Raw genomic sequence first — 16,185 nt, forward strand, 5'->3', positions numbered from 1 at the left:
CAAGGAATGAAGACTTTTTCTTTTTTTTTTTTTTCATCTTGCAGTTCACAAAGCACCAATATTAAGAAACTACAAAACTGTAAAAATAAGAGCAATTTGGGATTTGAGGTCATGTTGCTACATTTCAAATGACAAGCCCCACTCCCAAGCTCTACTTTTGAACAGTACAACATACTTTGAAGACAGAAATGCTTAAAAAAAAAAAAAAAAAAAAAGAGAGAGAGGGTAATAGAATTTTCAAAACATGTTTATATTTAAGACAAATAATCAGATCACTTCTTAAATAGCCATCAAGATATTTCCCACTTAGGGATTTATCTGTTTTTTAATGTTTCCTATTTCCTTAGCATAGCAAGTACTTCAGTGTTCAGAAATATCTATTAAAAAATACATGCAAGCTTATTTCCCTTAGAAACTAGGCTTTGTATGCACAAGAGACAGACAGATAACAAACAGAGGCATGCCAAGTAGTTAGAACAGATTGCAAAAGCCCCCATATGAAAGAGCTGAAGTCCGAGGATAAAACTTAGCCATTTTACAACCAATATGCAAACAGTATTGCTGCGTGCACCTGAGAAGCAAGGGTCTAGCACATCACCACATACCAAGCCATTTCAACCAGCACACAGGAGTCTATGTTGGTGTTTATGTCTACATACACATTTTGGAGATTTTATTTGTAACATATAAATACAATGCAAATTTAGCAATGCTGACAACATACACCTGTATAGTTTTGCAAAAGGCTAACATCGCATAACCAGAATATTTACACAACTTCTGCTGGTTGCACACCAGAGAGCTCCCAGTTGTTTGCCTGCTCTTTCTAGGGAGAGAGGAGAGGTCTGAAGGAATATGAGTACATTTGTGAGACAGATATGAGCCTTGAAGAGACTTCTACATGAAGCAGCAAGCATTATAAAGAAACACCATAAAAATCATCAAAAGAGAAAGTGCTGAAATTCTTAACAGAGGATGCACACTCTTCATGTAAAGGCAGAAAGCACTCACCTCCCAGCTTTTAGTAGTGGGTTCACTGAAGAAGTTGTCTATCATGTCAAGCTCCTCCTTTTCTACCACAACAAAACCTTGCTCTTTGGCATCTTTCCCATATATTTCCGGTGACCACTGAACAAAAAATGTGTACAAGTGATCCACCCTGTAAAGAGAAGAGGAAGACACAACCATTGTTCAGTGGTCCATGAACACAACACTATCATGTAGTACAGAGGTTTTGCCCAATGACAAAAAAGGGACAACCACACAAATAGGATACCCCTTTACTTCCACCCTCACATACCACGCAAAGCAATAGCTCCCTCCACCTGGCAGCCTGAAGCACTTCAAGGTTTCTCTGCTTTCACTCTCCATAATATATTTTTCTCCTCCCTTTGCTATACACACAGCCAAAGCATCATGGGAAAACTAAGTGGCTTGTCCAGTCCTACATAATTCATATTAAGAAGTCACATTGATTAGTATTAGGTCATACACACTAAAGCTAAGTCCATAAAACACTCACTTAACTTATTTAGTTTGACCTCCAGCATAAAACAAGCGATAAGAGATTACCAGTAAAGTCTGTATCACATTTCTAGCTGACCTCTAAAAGTTACAGAGACTAACCACGAACCAATTCTTCATTCTCTTAGCATAATGAAAATAAGCAGTTACTGACAGCTTTGCTAATGATGTATCACCAGCAGTGTATGCACTTCTGTAAATGTAGTCAGCTCTCAATCACCGTCTTTAAAGAGTTCTTTGACAACATCCATAACAATCAGTGAAACAATTTCTGCATAAGGAATTTATGTATGTGCTTGTTTTGGCTGGGGTAGAGTTAATTTTCTTCACCATAGCTGGTATGGGGCTGAGTTTTGGATTTGTGCTGGAAACAGTGTTGATAACCCAGGGATGTTTTCGTTACTGCTGAGCAGTGCTTACCCAGAGCCAAGGGCTGTTCTGCTCCTCACCCCACCCCACCACGAGCAGGCTGGGGGGGCACAAGGAGTCGGGACGGGACACGGCCGGGACAGCTGACCCCGACTGACCCAAGGGATATCCCAGACCATGGGACGTCATGCTCTGTAATATAGAGCTGGGGGAAGAAGAAGGAAGGAGAGACGTTTGGAGCGATGGCGTTTGTCTTCCCAAGTCACCGTTACGTGTGATGGAGCCCTGCTTTCCTGGAGATGGCTGAACACCTGCCTGCCCATGGGAAGTGGTGAGTGAATTCCTTGATTTGCTTTACCTATTAAACTGTCTTTATCTCAGCCCACAAGTTTTCTCACTTTTCTGATTCTTTCCCCCATCCCACTGTGGGGGGAACGAGCGAGCAGCTGCGTGGGGCTTTGTTGCCAGCTGGGGTTAAACCACGACAGTCCTTTATGGCGTCCAACATGGGGCACGAAGGGGTTGAGATAACGACAGATTTGATTGGAACGTTCTAGATCGAACTTATAGCTACTATTGCTGTTTAGCTATTAATTGGCAGGCTCCTGTGCTTGCCATGGGGCTTGCTTGCCTCACTGTGTATTAGAGTCTTGTGCTCATTCGTGGCTGCTTTTTGCTTTTGCTGCTTGCTGTAGTGCTTATCATCTCACTCTGCTGTGCCTGGGAACATTTTGATAACAGCGATGGCCACGTGCCTCGGCTGGCAGATGGCCAGGCCATTGCTGCTGTTTCTGCGCTGCTGTACTGGACAGGCTGGAACTCCAGTGTGAACTCGAGTCAAAGGGACTGGGACCTGTGGATGAGTCCACATGGGAGCAGGACACCCCAAAGCGTCTGTGGCTGTGGGTAAGTCCACGCCAGAGCAGGTGCATCATGAAGGGTCTGTGGCCGTGGTTCTGTCTGTGCTGCAGCAGCTATACCTCTGAAGGGACTGTGGCCCAAGGATAAATCCAAGCCAGAGCAGGGGCAAGGGGAGGAGTTCATTGCAATGTTAAACCCTACAACCTGGCCCAAAGGGCCCAGGGGTGGAGGTCGTAATGTAATACCTTTAAATTGTTGTAACCCATGATTTGAGTTGCACGTTCTAGGAATTACCAGAGCAGGAACCACCTGAACCAATGGAGGACAAGCCTTACAAGAAGCAGTGCAAGTGCAGCAGTGACCCGACCTGAGCTGGCTTTGGTGCCCAGTAACTCCGCACAACACACCATCTCTCCTGTCCTGAGTGACCACCGTAACAGATGGAGCCCAAAGTCATGGACTAAATGAACTCAATGGACACTTTATGGGCATTTGTGGACATTTTAAAGACATTTTATAGGGGTGGTCCATAGACTAAGGGAATGATACCTGTGTATTATATCAAAGGATGGAAAGGGGTGGTGGTTAATGAGGTTATATTGGATAGTGTGGTAAATGAGCATGATGTAAATGGTATGGAATAAGGGGTGGAGAGTATGCTGGTTTTGGCTGGGGTAGAGTTAATTTTCTTCACCGTAGCTGGTATGGGGCTGAGTTTTGGATTTGTGCTGGAAACAGTGTTGATAACGCAGGGATGTTTTTCGTTCCTGCTGAGCAGTGCTCACCCAGAGCCAAGGGCTGTTCTGCTCCTCACCCCACCCCACCACGAGCAGGCTGGGGGGGGCACAAGGAGTCGGGAGGGGACACGGCTGGGACAGCTGACCCCAACTGACCCAAGGGATATCCCAGACCATGGGACGTCATGCTCTGTAACATAGAGCTGGGGGAAGAAGGAGGAAGGCGGGGGACATTTGGAGTGATGGTGTTTGTCTTCCCAAGTCACCGTTACGTGTGATGGAGCCCTGCTTTCCTGGAGATGGCTGAACACCTGCCTGCCCATGGGAGGTGGTGAGTGAATTCCTTGTTTTGCTTTGCTTGTGTGCGCGGCTTTTGCTTTACCTGTTAAACTCTATTTATCGCAGCCCACGAGTCTTCTCGCTTTTCCCCTTCCAATTCTCTCCCCCATCCCACTGTGGGGGAAGTGAGCAAGTGGCTGTGTGGGGCTTAGTTGCCAACTGGGGTTAAAGCACAACAATGCAGTATATTGAAATTAAAATGAACACATGCAATTTCAAACAGGAATGTGATAGTGGATCCACTGTACAAGAAGTTGAATTGCCAGCAAAAAAATCAAACCCTAACTAAAGAGGGCAGATAGAAAGAAGTAAGTACTTATGACACTGGATCTTTCTCCAGTTATTCACCAGAAAGTTTTGTCCAGCAATTCCTTGATCAATACAAACCTAGAAAAATTTTAGAGAAATTTAGACATTTTCCCCCTGTATTTCAAGTTACTTGGATCTCTATATATGCACAAATAATCTTAAAACACCATTTCAGCACTGTTGGATTCTCTTCAGGGTCACTAGTATAATTCCAGAGATTTTTCCAATTGAGTCTACATTTTTTGTTCTATGCTCCTACCAATGAGGGCTAGAGTTTGATGTCAGTTATAACTGCATGAACTGACAGCCCTGAAATTGTTGCCCGCTCATGACAGCTACACTAATTCACAGTCAAAATGAGATACTTGGAAGGGCTTGTCTCACTTTGGCCTCAAGAAATTTGGATCCAATTTCCACTACCCTCAGAAAGAATAAAGGATTGACTTTGCTTCATCATGGAAATGTCCTCTTAATCACGAAAAAGGAACAAATTAGCACTGCCATCAGTTTTTTCTCTTCTCCTTTGCATACTCACAAAAGCTTCTGTGGTGCATGGCTAACGTGTTCTAGCAGAGTTTAAAATTTTGTAATCAAATAAGAACTGTACCTGTCAAACATTTTTAATATATACAGCCAAATACGGTTTTAGTACAATTGTCCTAAATTTGTGAACACCCAACACTAGTTCCTGAGGCATCAACAGCCTCCCTTCACCTAGAACAAGTAAGGTAACTAATGTTGATATCCAAGTAAAAATTTCAGCTGCTGCTCGTTCCTCTGCAACAAGACACACACAAAAGAGATCAAGGTAGTACTGTGCAAACAATCAGTCTTTGGGATAGCTCTTGCCAGTAATTGCCTGGAAAAGACTAAAAGACGTCACATTCCCATTGCCAAGGGTTGCCCCCTTTCTTTCTGAGAAGCCATGTGATTGCTTACAAGTTTGCATAGATCTAAAACTAGTGAACTATGGAAGGCACTTCTAAAAGCCGTAACACCTCATTTTAGTCAAGACCTTTTCTTCTAACTGCGGAAGTTTTCCCACATCAATAGGTGCCACTCGTCACACCCCACTCCTCTTCACTTGCTCACAGAAACTTCAGAAAGAGCAGTATGATCATCTCTTTGCTAACTAATGTGAGTTTTAACTGAAAGACACATTTAACTTGAGCACTGTGTATTTTATGTGCAGTAGTCCTAGTCTGGAAAATGAACTACTTAATTCCTACAAATCCCTATGAAAGAACAATAAAACTAGTGGTTGCTGCTCTCTGGCTAAGATCAGTTTGAAAGCATGTTCATGCAGGTGGGTGGAGGAGAGCAGCATACTCTCATCTCAGAATCGCAGAACATAGTTAGGTTGAAAGGCACCTCTGGAGATCATCTAGGCCAACTTCTGCTTATAGCAGAGCTAACTTCCGAGTTAGAGGCGGCTGCACAGTCCTCTTGCAGTTGTGGAAATCTCCAACAGAGATTCCACAACCTCTCCATGCAGCCTGTTCCATGCATAACTAGTCTCATGGTTTTTTTCTATCTAATCACAATTTCCTGTAATGCATGCAGCATGTGACCTCAGGAGGGGCTGGCACCATTCTACTTTTTTTTTTCTCCACCTCCCTCCCCTTTTTTTAACGATGTGTCCAAAAGGAAGAGGGGAGTAACCACCACCCAAGCTGTTGGCTATGCTCTTCCTTACGCAGGCCAGCAAGAAGCAAAGCCTTCGTTACTGCAAAAACACACTGCTGACTTATGTTGAGTTGGCTCTCAACTTCCCCAGCTCCTTTTCTGCAGAGCTACACCCCAGGCCACCCATCCCGAGACTGTACCACTGCAGGAACTGCTCCACCCCGGGTGCACAAGTTTGCATTTGCCTTTTCTGAACTTCTTGACATTTCTGTTAGCCCATTCCTCTGTGTTGAGGTCCCTCTGAACAGCAGCCCTGCCCTCCAATATATGAACACTCCCTAAATTTGGCATCATCCCCCAAAATGACAAAATGTGTATTCTGTTCCAATGTCCATGTCACTGATGAAGGCGTTGAACAGTGTCAGTCTCCAAGGAATATCACTTGCACCTGGCTGCCACTCAGACTAGCTATCAACCCTTTGAGCCCAACAGTCCAGTCACTTTTTCACCCACCTGGCAGTCTACCTGTCCAGGTCACATCTCTCCAGTTTGGCTGTAAGTATACTGTGGGAGGTTGTGTTGAAAGCCTTACTAAGGTCATGGTAAAACAATAAGCCCTTACTCTCTCCCTGTTCACAGCGCTACCCATCTCAAACAGAGAAATTATCTGGTTGGTAGAAAAACTATTTGCCCTTGTGAACCTACAATAGCTGCTCCTGATCACTTCTTGCCCTCCATGTGCTTGAAAATGGAGTCCCTAAGGACACGCTTCACAATCATCCCAGGGACCGAGGTGAAGCTGACTGCCCTGTGCTCCCACAGATCCTCCTCGATTTTTCTGAAGACAGTTGGAGCATTTGTCTTTCCAATTATTAAGCACCCCTCCCAGTGATTATAACCTTTCAAAGGATGATAGAAAGCAGCCTTGAAATAACATCAATCAACTTCCTCAGTACACTTAGAATATTTCCTGTCAGGCCCCACAGATCTGTATATGCTCAGTTTAAGTAGTCCATAACTAAGTTTTCCTCTACAATGGACAGATGCTAAATAAATCCAGACACTCCAGATTTAAGAAGCAGCAGCATAAAATGAGACATAGGTGACTGCAGAAGTGAGGTCATTCTGAAAGGGGATGCAGAGCATCCCTTCCCTGTTAATAAAATTATAACATTATGCTATGGTAGTATTTCCAAGCTACCAAATTGGAAAAATTGGAGACAGTTTTTAAATTGGAAAACCACTGCTTGAGGAACTCTCTTACAGCCAACTTGACAGCTGCAAGGAAATTTATCCTAGAACTCAATAGCTGTTGTGGTGATCACATGCTTATGAGTGTGTCATGCACTAACAGAGAAACATCAATAAAACACAAAGTACTTGGAAAGGAACAACTACAGAAACCTGAAGTTAGTCACTCCAGAAAGAAATTATTCAAAAGGAAACTATGATAACATGAAACTTTTTTTTTTTTTAAATGAAAAAAAGCAAACTAGGAGACACAAATCAAAAATGAAAGATGAACACTGATTAAAGAGGGACCCTCCCCAGCTGTAGCCAGATTAAAAGGAAAGTGAATATGCTTACAAATATATTCATAGTAACACACACACACACACAGAGGGCACAAAAATGTAAAAAGAAAAGGATATACATTCAGTAGAAAACTAATTTTGGAGAGTACAAAACGTGACATAAATATCATGACAGCAAAGTGATAAAATCAGTGTAAGACAAAAGCTTCATGGAACATTTATGCCACTGCATTGCTTAGTAAACTGGGCACAATCAGCTGTCTGTGTGAATGCATCTGAACAGGGAAGCACACTCTGCAGAACAGTAAGCAGAGGCTATGCTTGCAGGATGGGACTTTACCCTTGGCAGAAGGACCCCAGAGACCTGCGATAACGGCTGTGAATTTTGGAGCAAGAGCTCCACACCAGCACACTGATGACAATACTTAGCGCAATGTCTGAACGTACCAAGAAAGTCACATTCAGTGGAAGGAATGAGATTGCGTTTAGTTTGATGTTTGACACTGGTAATCACTGCTGGAATACTCTGCCCATCTCTGGTGCACCATTCCCAACTCACGCTCAAGTGTTGCTGCTTAGAGACGCAAGACCAACTGGCGTACAGCAAGAGGCAAAAACAGTTACCTAGCTTACAAGAGCAATACCCTGTGATTGCATACAATAAGAACTGAATCCCGGTAATACAGACACAACCACAACCAGGGACCGGAAACCAGGAAAATTAAAGTAGGTATATAGTGCACTGAAAAAGAGCAAAGGCAATTATCAATTAAATACACCAGACAACTTCTCATGTTACAGGTGATTCTTGAGGGGGAACCATAAATGATTTTTCTTCTAAAAGATACACTTTAATTAGGAGGTCCCAAACTGACATCATCACCACCACAATTTCTGTTGATATGGCAGCAATATCAGACTTTGATGGCAGAGGCAAACCACTTTTCCATATATTAATGTCTTCAGGTCAGTCACAGGTGGGAAGGGTGCTACTTCCAAATTAGTGTGTTTGGGCGGTGAGGGAGGGTTTGTGCATCCTGTGATACATGTACAAAGGCTCTAAGTCCAACCACAGCTCCTGGCCTAGAAACAGGACTTAATTCAAAGGAATCCTATGACTTTGTTATAAACATGCCTGACTAGATGATGATGATGATCCTTCATGAATCTTATGAGGGCTAAGGTATCACAAGCCCTCATATGCTTATGTGAGCTTATATAAACTTAAATGAGCCCTCATTATAAGATACTAAGCTACAGAAGCAAATGGGTTTTCATAGGTTTCATCTGTATAGTTTGATATCTTATTTATCAGGAGTCTAGGAGTACTCTATTTGTAGAAGGCTACTTCAAAAGGAGCCTAAATCTAAGCTTTATGCTACCTATTCCATTCCACTAACAGAGGCATGGAAGAGTGATCCTTCAGCCTCAGGACCATCTTAAATCATCATCCCTTTATGGAAAGCCCTGCGTAAGTGCACAGAAGCATCATGTAGGTATTGACTCCAGCTAGTTGTACTGCAAGTTCTTCCAGATCTCAGCTTCAACCATATTAACTACTGGGTGTTATGCACTAGATACTAACAGGAGTCACAACCAAGCAACATGTTGCTCTACAAAAGGAAACCCCACAGAAACAGTAACAAAAACCAAACCAAAACTCACCCAACTCCCCAGACCAAACCAAAATAATCAATTGGGCAGGAAGCTAAGATTGAAAAAGAGAAGCAAGGCTCAACTCCTGTTCCTTTTCCTCCTTGAACATCTGCCTGTTCTCAAAAAGAAACTTCCAAAAAAACGGATACCCTCTCAGCAGCATGATCCCAGTGCAATGTCTTTTACGTCAACATCAACGCAAATTATACATTCATAAACCAAGCCTGTCTGCTGAATTTATATTGTAGATAATCAATGAGATTTAATTCTTGACTGAGGAACTAGTCAATGCTAAAATGAGTAAACTATTTGTTAGGACATGTGCTTATAAACAAAGAAATTCTGCGTTACTCTATCTGTCCCAGGGCAAGGCATTTTCCTCTGCAAGACCTTGAGGATATCTGTGACATAATTACTGACCTACTACTACTCAAAATCCACTAGGGTGGATAATCTACATACCATTTAAGCATAAATCCATGTAGCAAGAGCATGCACAGACTTACCCTCTAATACTGTAAGCTATACCCATTGCAAGACTCCTCAGCAAAAGAATCAATCTCTTTATTGGTGTCCAAAAGCATGGGTGCCTCTCTGCTCAGCTGAACCCGACAAGAAGCTGCCCTAGACTGAGTAATCTATTATATAAGGCAACTCAAGATGCCCATCTCCCCCGTTACGTGCTAAAGTGAGTGCTGCTGTGATCAAGCATAGTCACTGATTAACTCAGCTGCGTTGTGTGGGTCATGGGGTGACACACGCCAGGACACTCTTGGCACCCGGGAAGCCACGTAGGAAGAGAGAAGACCTACAGCAGCCACAAAAGGCAAACAAGACTTAAGACTATTGACAGCCTTTATAAAGAATATCAGCCCAACAGTCTCCTCTCTCTATTAATAACGTTTCCAGAGGCTTCCATTAAAAAAAAGAAAAAAAAAATACAGCTTTAAAAGATAATTATGCCTCCCCCCAGCACAGCTTTCCCACAGCCTGCCAAGGGCAGAAAAGCAGCAGCAGTCTGCAGATAGATGAGCAGCTCTGCTGGGAGCAGTGGGCTACGGGGCCCAGGTTGAAAATGGACCCATTTTCACAACTGATGACAGAAGTTGTTTTAACTGGAAACACTAAGAAACCATGGGAAAATGTAATTAAGTGCAAATCAGAGGAAGACTTAACTTATACAGTGATTATAGACATGCACACCTACTTTTCACAATCTCAATCCAGGTTTGGTTTGGTTGTTGTTGGTGGTTTTTTTTTAATTACTACAGAACATTAAGATGCTACACAAGCTACTGTGACTGCACTGGACAGAAAGTGTTTTATTTATACTGCTTTAGGGCTAATGAGATGAGAGTGGTATTCTTGATATTTTCATACATGACTATAAATTGCATTCCAAATGTTTTTAATCTTAGTAAATTATTTTGATATATTGTACCAAAAATACATTGCAAAACTATCCCAAACGACCTACTGTCCATGGCATTCTCAAGATGCAACACTGATAATTATATACTATGCAATACTGGTGCAAGAAAATCACCAGAGGGTAGGAAGCGATGCATTTTACTTTGAGAAGGCATGCGAGAGTTTGGAGAAAACACCGACTTGGTAGGCAAAGACATGTCTTGCATTAATATGAAGGAGTGGGTCTTGCATTTAATTTTTGCCCCAAGTTCTACATGATCTTTTATGCACCTCTGCAGTGTTGAAACAGGCACGCGTGAATAGCACCAAAATGACCCAATCTTATACTACATTCACTACTAATTTTGATCAAGATCTGAACAGCAGTCCCGAGAGCAAAGATCTGGCCTGTCAGCCAGCACAGCCAAGCGCTGCTGCAACAGCTCACTGCAGAAATTACTCCTTCCTCATTCTAAAAACTGAAGTATAAACCAGTTGTCCACACTTCAGTCTATACATGGGTTAGGTCCCCTCACTATTCAGAAAATGACAAGCAGAGAAGCTGTTTTCCAAGTTTGTGATAAGAAGCTTAATAGATTTACCTGTTGCACAGAGCAACAGTCAGAGACGACCTCAGTTCAGCTCAGCAGCTTTATTCAACATTAGATACACTATCCCCAAAGCAGCTAACTGACCTTGTGTTATATTACAGCATCATTCCAAATCCTTGAAGTATTTACTCATGCTTCAACCTAGAATTTTCTGAACCCGCCCTTTTGCAATCCCTGAGGAGCCAAGGACTGGGTTCAGCAGTTAGCAAGCAAAACAAAAGCTATCTTCAGCTACGCTCCCGATGGACACATTCCAGCTGGATTAAACCTCTTTCCCTCCTCCCCTGGGTCAGCAACTTCCACACTACTGGTCTGCTCAAAACACTCTTTTCTAAAATACAGGAAATAAACACTTAAATCAACACACATGCTACAAATCTGAAAATAACATTAAATATTCTGAAAAATTATTACAAAAAAGAAAAACATTGCCTGCGTCTTAAAGAGACACCTCTGAGATTGATCACCAGTTCAGATTCTTCCTTCCTGGTATCTAATTCACCACAAGTGTGATCACTGATTTCCCTATTTTGGTTCATCAACAGACTGGAGAGTTGCTCTAGCTGCCTTCTAGCAAAAGAAGGACCAGGGATTTGATTCCTCACAGCCAGTGAAAATTCTTGGGTGATTCATGTGGAAAAATCACAGGCCTTTATTTTTTTTCCTTCTATAGTACTATTTATGCATACATACACACCTACAGGCACATAAAACATTTAATGGATTTTATCATGAAGGAAGGGACTTTTTTTATGGGCCTGAAGGCTGAAACAGCCACACCCATTCAGTTAGGAGTTTCTCCCTTTTCCACATCATGCCCTTTGCTCATGTGAAATACCTATTTTTTAGCACTGGCACCTTAGTGGATTCCTCACCTCTCTTGTCACTGCTCCCTTTTTCCCCTCTCCCTCACCTGCTAGACTACAGCCAAAACCCAGATAATCCCCCAGTGCTTTTATCATATGTTAGCTGCACTTACATCCCTCTCTTCATCTTCCAAATGGCACCTGATCCCTTCTTCCTTCCCACTGGGAGCCATGTTAGATCAGCAACAAACACTGCTTTCTCTCTGGCATGGCACCCCTCTCCCCATCTTAGCATCCTTGCTGCATTTCACACCTTGGACCATGTAGGGAAAGTCAGATTCAACTCCAGAAAGCACTAGACATTTAAAAAAAATAAGAGTCAAACATGTTTTTGTGCTATGCACTGCAGCTTACCTTTCCCGAGGAACAGCAAACCAGTACTCTGGTTGCTTTATCTTTTTGCTGTACTGTTGAGACATGGTGGTGCTCTGAGACGCAAAGGACTTTCTCATGGGCTTGCCTACTTTAATGCACAGAAACATTGGAGGAGTCTTGCTCTTCTCCTCTTTTGAAGGAAGCATATCTGAATGAGAGACAAAAGAAATAGGCTGCTTACAGGAAAGTACAAATACTGCAGCTGATAAAACACTGTCACAAAGATTAACAATCTTGTGCAAAGGAATACTCAGAGGCACCGTACACAGAATTAAACCTGACATGTCATTCAATAGCAAAACTGGTTTAATAAATCCTTGTTCATCCTAAACTGTGACCATTTATTCCCATTTCGTCACAGCCTGTATCCCCCTCAGCTGTACAGCTATGTACAGAACAGCCCTGTAAAGCAAATCAGTAAGATGATCAGGGTGGGTGCAAACTGCAACATGAAGCGGGCAAATAAAGGGGACAGCGTTTGACGGGGTCCAGGAAACCCATCCAGTCAAAGGGTAACCCTGCACACACACACATACATACAAAGCCCGATCAGTTCCTCAACTCCGACAGACAGCCATACAAACACCTTCTGTCTGCACAAGACAGGGTCAAGCATAAGAGCAGTAAAAGTTCCTTAAACTGCTAGTGTGACAAAAAAATTGCTTATTAAACTATGGCCTCAATCACACTGAAGTTGCCCCATTCACTTTAGGAGTACGTATACAGCCATTATTTTTTTTTTTTTTCTCTCCCAATGAGAACGACCACCAAATACAACTGGCGAGATATAAACCCTTCCAAAAGAAAGGAAAAATCATTTTAAGAACAACTGTTTTTAAAGTAAAGGCTTCCACTCTTATCATCCCCCACCACCTGGTATGAATCAAGGGTATGTCCACTGGTTCATTAAACTACCAAGAGAGGAGCATCAGCGCTCCAGGATGGACTAGTGCTTAAAGGCACTGGGCTGAGGTAGAAGTAGTAATATGTGTACACGCTATCTAAACTGAGATTTCATTTTGTTATATGCTTTCCAGTAACAGCCTGAATTTTATTTATGATAACCCAATCAGACCAATCAGGACAACATGATCAGTCAGTAAGACTCTACATATATTCCTGTTTATCACTTCTTTAAGGGTTTCCATAGCACGAAACACACTAGACAGATGCAAATACTGTCAAGTATACTTTGGTACCTCCCTTTACAGCAATGCACTACTACTTTGGACAGTATCAGAAATACACTGACAGACTTCACTGAAACAACAAAAGTTACCAACACAGAGTGACAATTCCTAGGCCATGAAGTGTCCCTGTCAATACTGCAACTGGATGACATTTCACTATCCTTCTTAAAGCCAGTAAACAGAGGTGAAGATTATACAAACAGTGATCACTGAATATGGAAAGAGCACACAAGCTACTTATCAAACTAGAAGCTTAGGGAATTTGAAAGTATTTTATTTCCTTCTAAATAGCAGATAATATAAAAAATATAATATATGAGAGTAAAAAAAAAAAAAAAAAAAAAGACCAGGTATTACAGAAAGAGGGAATTTAGAGCAGAAGGCTATCAATTCAAAGGTTACCGTCATAATGCTGTCCAAGTCTCAGAGGAAACAAGGATAACCAGAGACCTACCTTCAATTGGCACTTGAATTTTCTGCAGCAGCCACAGTCTGATTTCTGATTGATTGTCTAACTGTGTTTCTTGACAGGTCTTGTCTATGGCTGGTACTAATGAAGAGTCCACAGACTCTTTCAGATCCTTTTCCTCTGCTGCTGCTGAGCTGATTTCTAATGAAGGTGCTTTCCTTTCAACACAGCAGGAATCAAGCTCCATACTTTTAACTGTATGGACTTCATTAGCTTGGGACTTGGAACAGCTAAGTGTAAGGTCTATGCCAATTGCTTTATTGTTTTCACCTTTCTGGATTTCAGCCTTGTGTAAGTCTTCAGATGACTGAGACCCATTCCCATCTTTATTGAGGTAAAATTCAATAAGTTTATCTTTCTCTAGCTCTTTCTTAGTGTCCAATGCAGTCTCCACCTTACCTGTCGGGGAACTGACACATTTGTTTACTTCTGGAATAACATCTTGCTTTTCACACAGCTCTAAGTCTAAGTCAGCTTTAGGTTCAACACTGTCCTTTTTTTCCAAGGAATCAACTGTCAAGTGCTCCTGGACTTCTGTAGTGGGTTTGGTTACCTGCTGCTTAGTTCTCCCCAACTCCCTGGGGTCAGCCAGCAAGCCTTCCATTACTGAGATTTTCCTGTCCAACCCTCTATCCATACGAGATGACGTCTTTTCCAGCTCAATGAAGTCACCGTCTCCTTCTCCCAGAAGGGATTTTTCTTTGGTTTTGATATCTGAAGCATTTTTTTCCCCAGAAGGCTCTCTGGCACATGGATCCACAGCAAACTTTTCCAAATGTTCAGTGGCAGTGATGTTGCTGGGAAATTCCAGTGACTTTGATTTGATTGAGCCTGTACTCTCAGATGACTGAAGAACTTCAAAATCAGCAGACTTTTCCTCATCTGAAGGCTTTATCTGTTTGGCACCCAGAGCAATGGATGGATCCCCATTCTGCTGCCTCTTTTCCTTGCTAAGGGATTTGAATTTGCTGAAAGGATTGATATCTTTCTCACAGGATAGGTCTTCCCATTCTCCTGGCCTGTACAGAGGACAAAGATCCTTTGGTATGTCACTGTCAGGGAAAATGATGGATGTACATAGGATGTTAAAAGCAAAATGGAAACAGAAAAAAAAAAAGGAAAAGAAAAACTAAATAATATACCAACTTAACTTAAGCTCTGAAACTCAATGAAAAATTACCTTCTCCAAAATAAACATATATCAGTGGAAATAAGCGACTTTAAAGAAAACAAAGAAAAATGCAGAAAGGATAATACGGAAATAAAATGAGTAAACCATTGGCAGAATACGCCACATGGGTGAAGAAATGGTAAACATGTAATAACAATGTGCAAGTCATCAGAAGTTCAGTAACTAAAAAACCACAGGACATGTATTTAGCTGCTGGAATTTCATTCATACCATATTAATATTGTTATTTCCCGCACCTGACAATGAGTCAACCTCTACAACCACTCATGCTTCCCTAGTCAGTACAAATGTATTTTTGTGAGAAAGCAAATCAGAGATAAGCTGTACCCTGTTTGAACATGTTTACTGCAAAACAGTAACAGGCAACAGAGTTTTTTTCTTTTCTTTTTCTACATTACTCAAATGTACTGTTTGAATGCAGACTTCTCCAAAGATTTCTTCTTAAAGCAGGACAATCATAAAACATTTCAAAATGGAAAATTCTTAAAAACCTAACAGCATACAACTTGAGCTCTTCATCGCTGCTAAAAAGTCTGAGGTGAATGAGAATATGAGATTCTCATCACTTAAAAGCTACTAAGAAGTTACTAAACACTCTACTAATGAGTGTAACAAGTATCCGGAAAGTTTTTCTTGAAATGAGAAAATGGAGGCAAGTAGATGAATTTCACTGATCAACAGGTGTTGCCTGTAAGGACAAAACCTTGCTTACAACAAATATGTAAGCAGTGCCTAGACTATGCATAAATAAGAGTAGCAAACCCCAGAAAATCTATTATGTATTATAAATGATAACTATCAATGCATTTCTGGTTCTGAAGTGGAAGTATTCCACAGATTGGTGTTCCTGTAAGTCCTGAAGATGGCAGTTAAGGTGCCATTATCTTCATAAATTTTAAATACTCCTCTCAGAACAGTCCTGGTAACACAACAAATGATCCAAATCTAACCCTCTTCACTTCCACTGAAATAACCCTAGAGATGGCTCAGTGCAAGAGCCCAACCATGGCACACCACCAGTGCTTTTAATTACTGTTTTTTACTGGTCTCCTTTGCACTTTGGTTCTCATATTCATGACCCATTTCTCTTTACTGCCACTGGTGTTCTAAAAAGAA

At 41.8% G+C, this 16,185-nt stretch overlaps 1 protein-coding gene and 1 long non-coding RNA gene across 8 annotated transcripts in view; one reads left to right on the forward strand and one right to left on the reverse strand.

Annotated features, from left to right (window-relative positions):
• The window catches only part of NCOA7 (nuclear receptor coactivator 7), a 98,709-nt gene that overhangs the window by 8,846 nt on the left and 73,678 nt on the right, over positions 1 to 16,185 (reverse strand). For 3 of the 5 annotated variants that reach the window (XM_030038022.2, XM_030038032.2, XM_041128750.1), the window contains exons 9-11: positions 13,863 to 14,929; positions 12,198 to 12,366; positions 1,012 to 1,159 (exon numbers count right to left, since the gene is read on the reverse strand). In XM_030038022.2, coding sequence (XP_029893882.1) covers positions 1,012 to 1,159; positions 12,198 to 12,366; positions 13,863 to 14,929 — 1,384 coding nt within the window. The remainder of the gene's footprint in view (positions 1 to 1,011; positions 1,160 to 12,197; positions 12,367 to 13,862; positions 14,930 to 16,185) is intronic. The other 2 variants (XM_030038040.2, XM_030038054.2) reach the window with 2 other exon arrangements.
• On the forward strand, positions 2,188 to 12,147 carry LOC115351397. 3 transcript variants are annotated; one of them, XR_005934001.1, is made up of 3 exons: positions 2,188 to 2,224; positions 6,405 to 8,270; positions 8,705 to 12,147. It is a non-coding gene; the product is annotated as an uncharacterized LOC115351397 (long non-coding RNA). The 3 variants fall into 3 exon arrangements; XR_003926785.2 differs by lacking the exon at positions 2,188 to 2,224 and adding an exon at positions 3,710 to 5,990; XR_003926782.2 differs by lacking the exon at positions 2,188 to 2,224 and having other exon boundaries at positions 3,710 to 8,270.

This window comes from Aquila chrysaetos, chromosome 2 (genome assembly GCF_900496995.4).
Source record: "Aquila chrysaetos chrysaetos chromosome 2, bAquChr1.4, whole genome shotgun sequence".
Lineage (NCBI taxonomy): Eukaryota > Metazoa > Chordata > Aves > Accipitriformes > Accipitridae > Aquila > Aquila chrysaetos.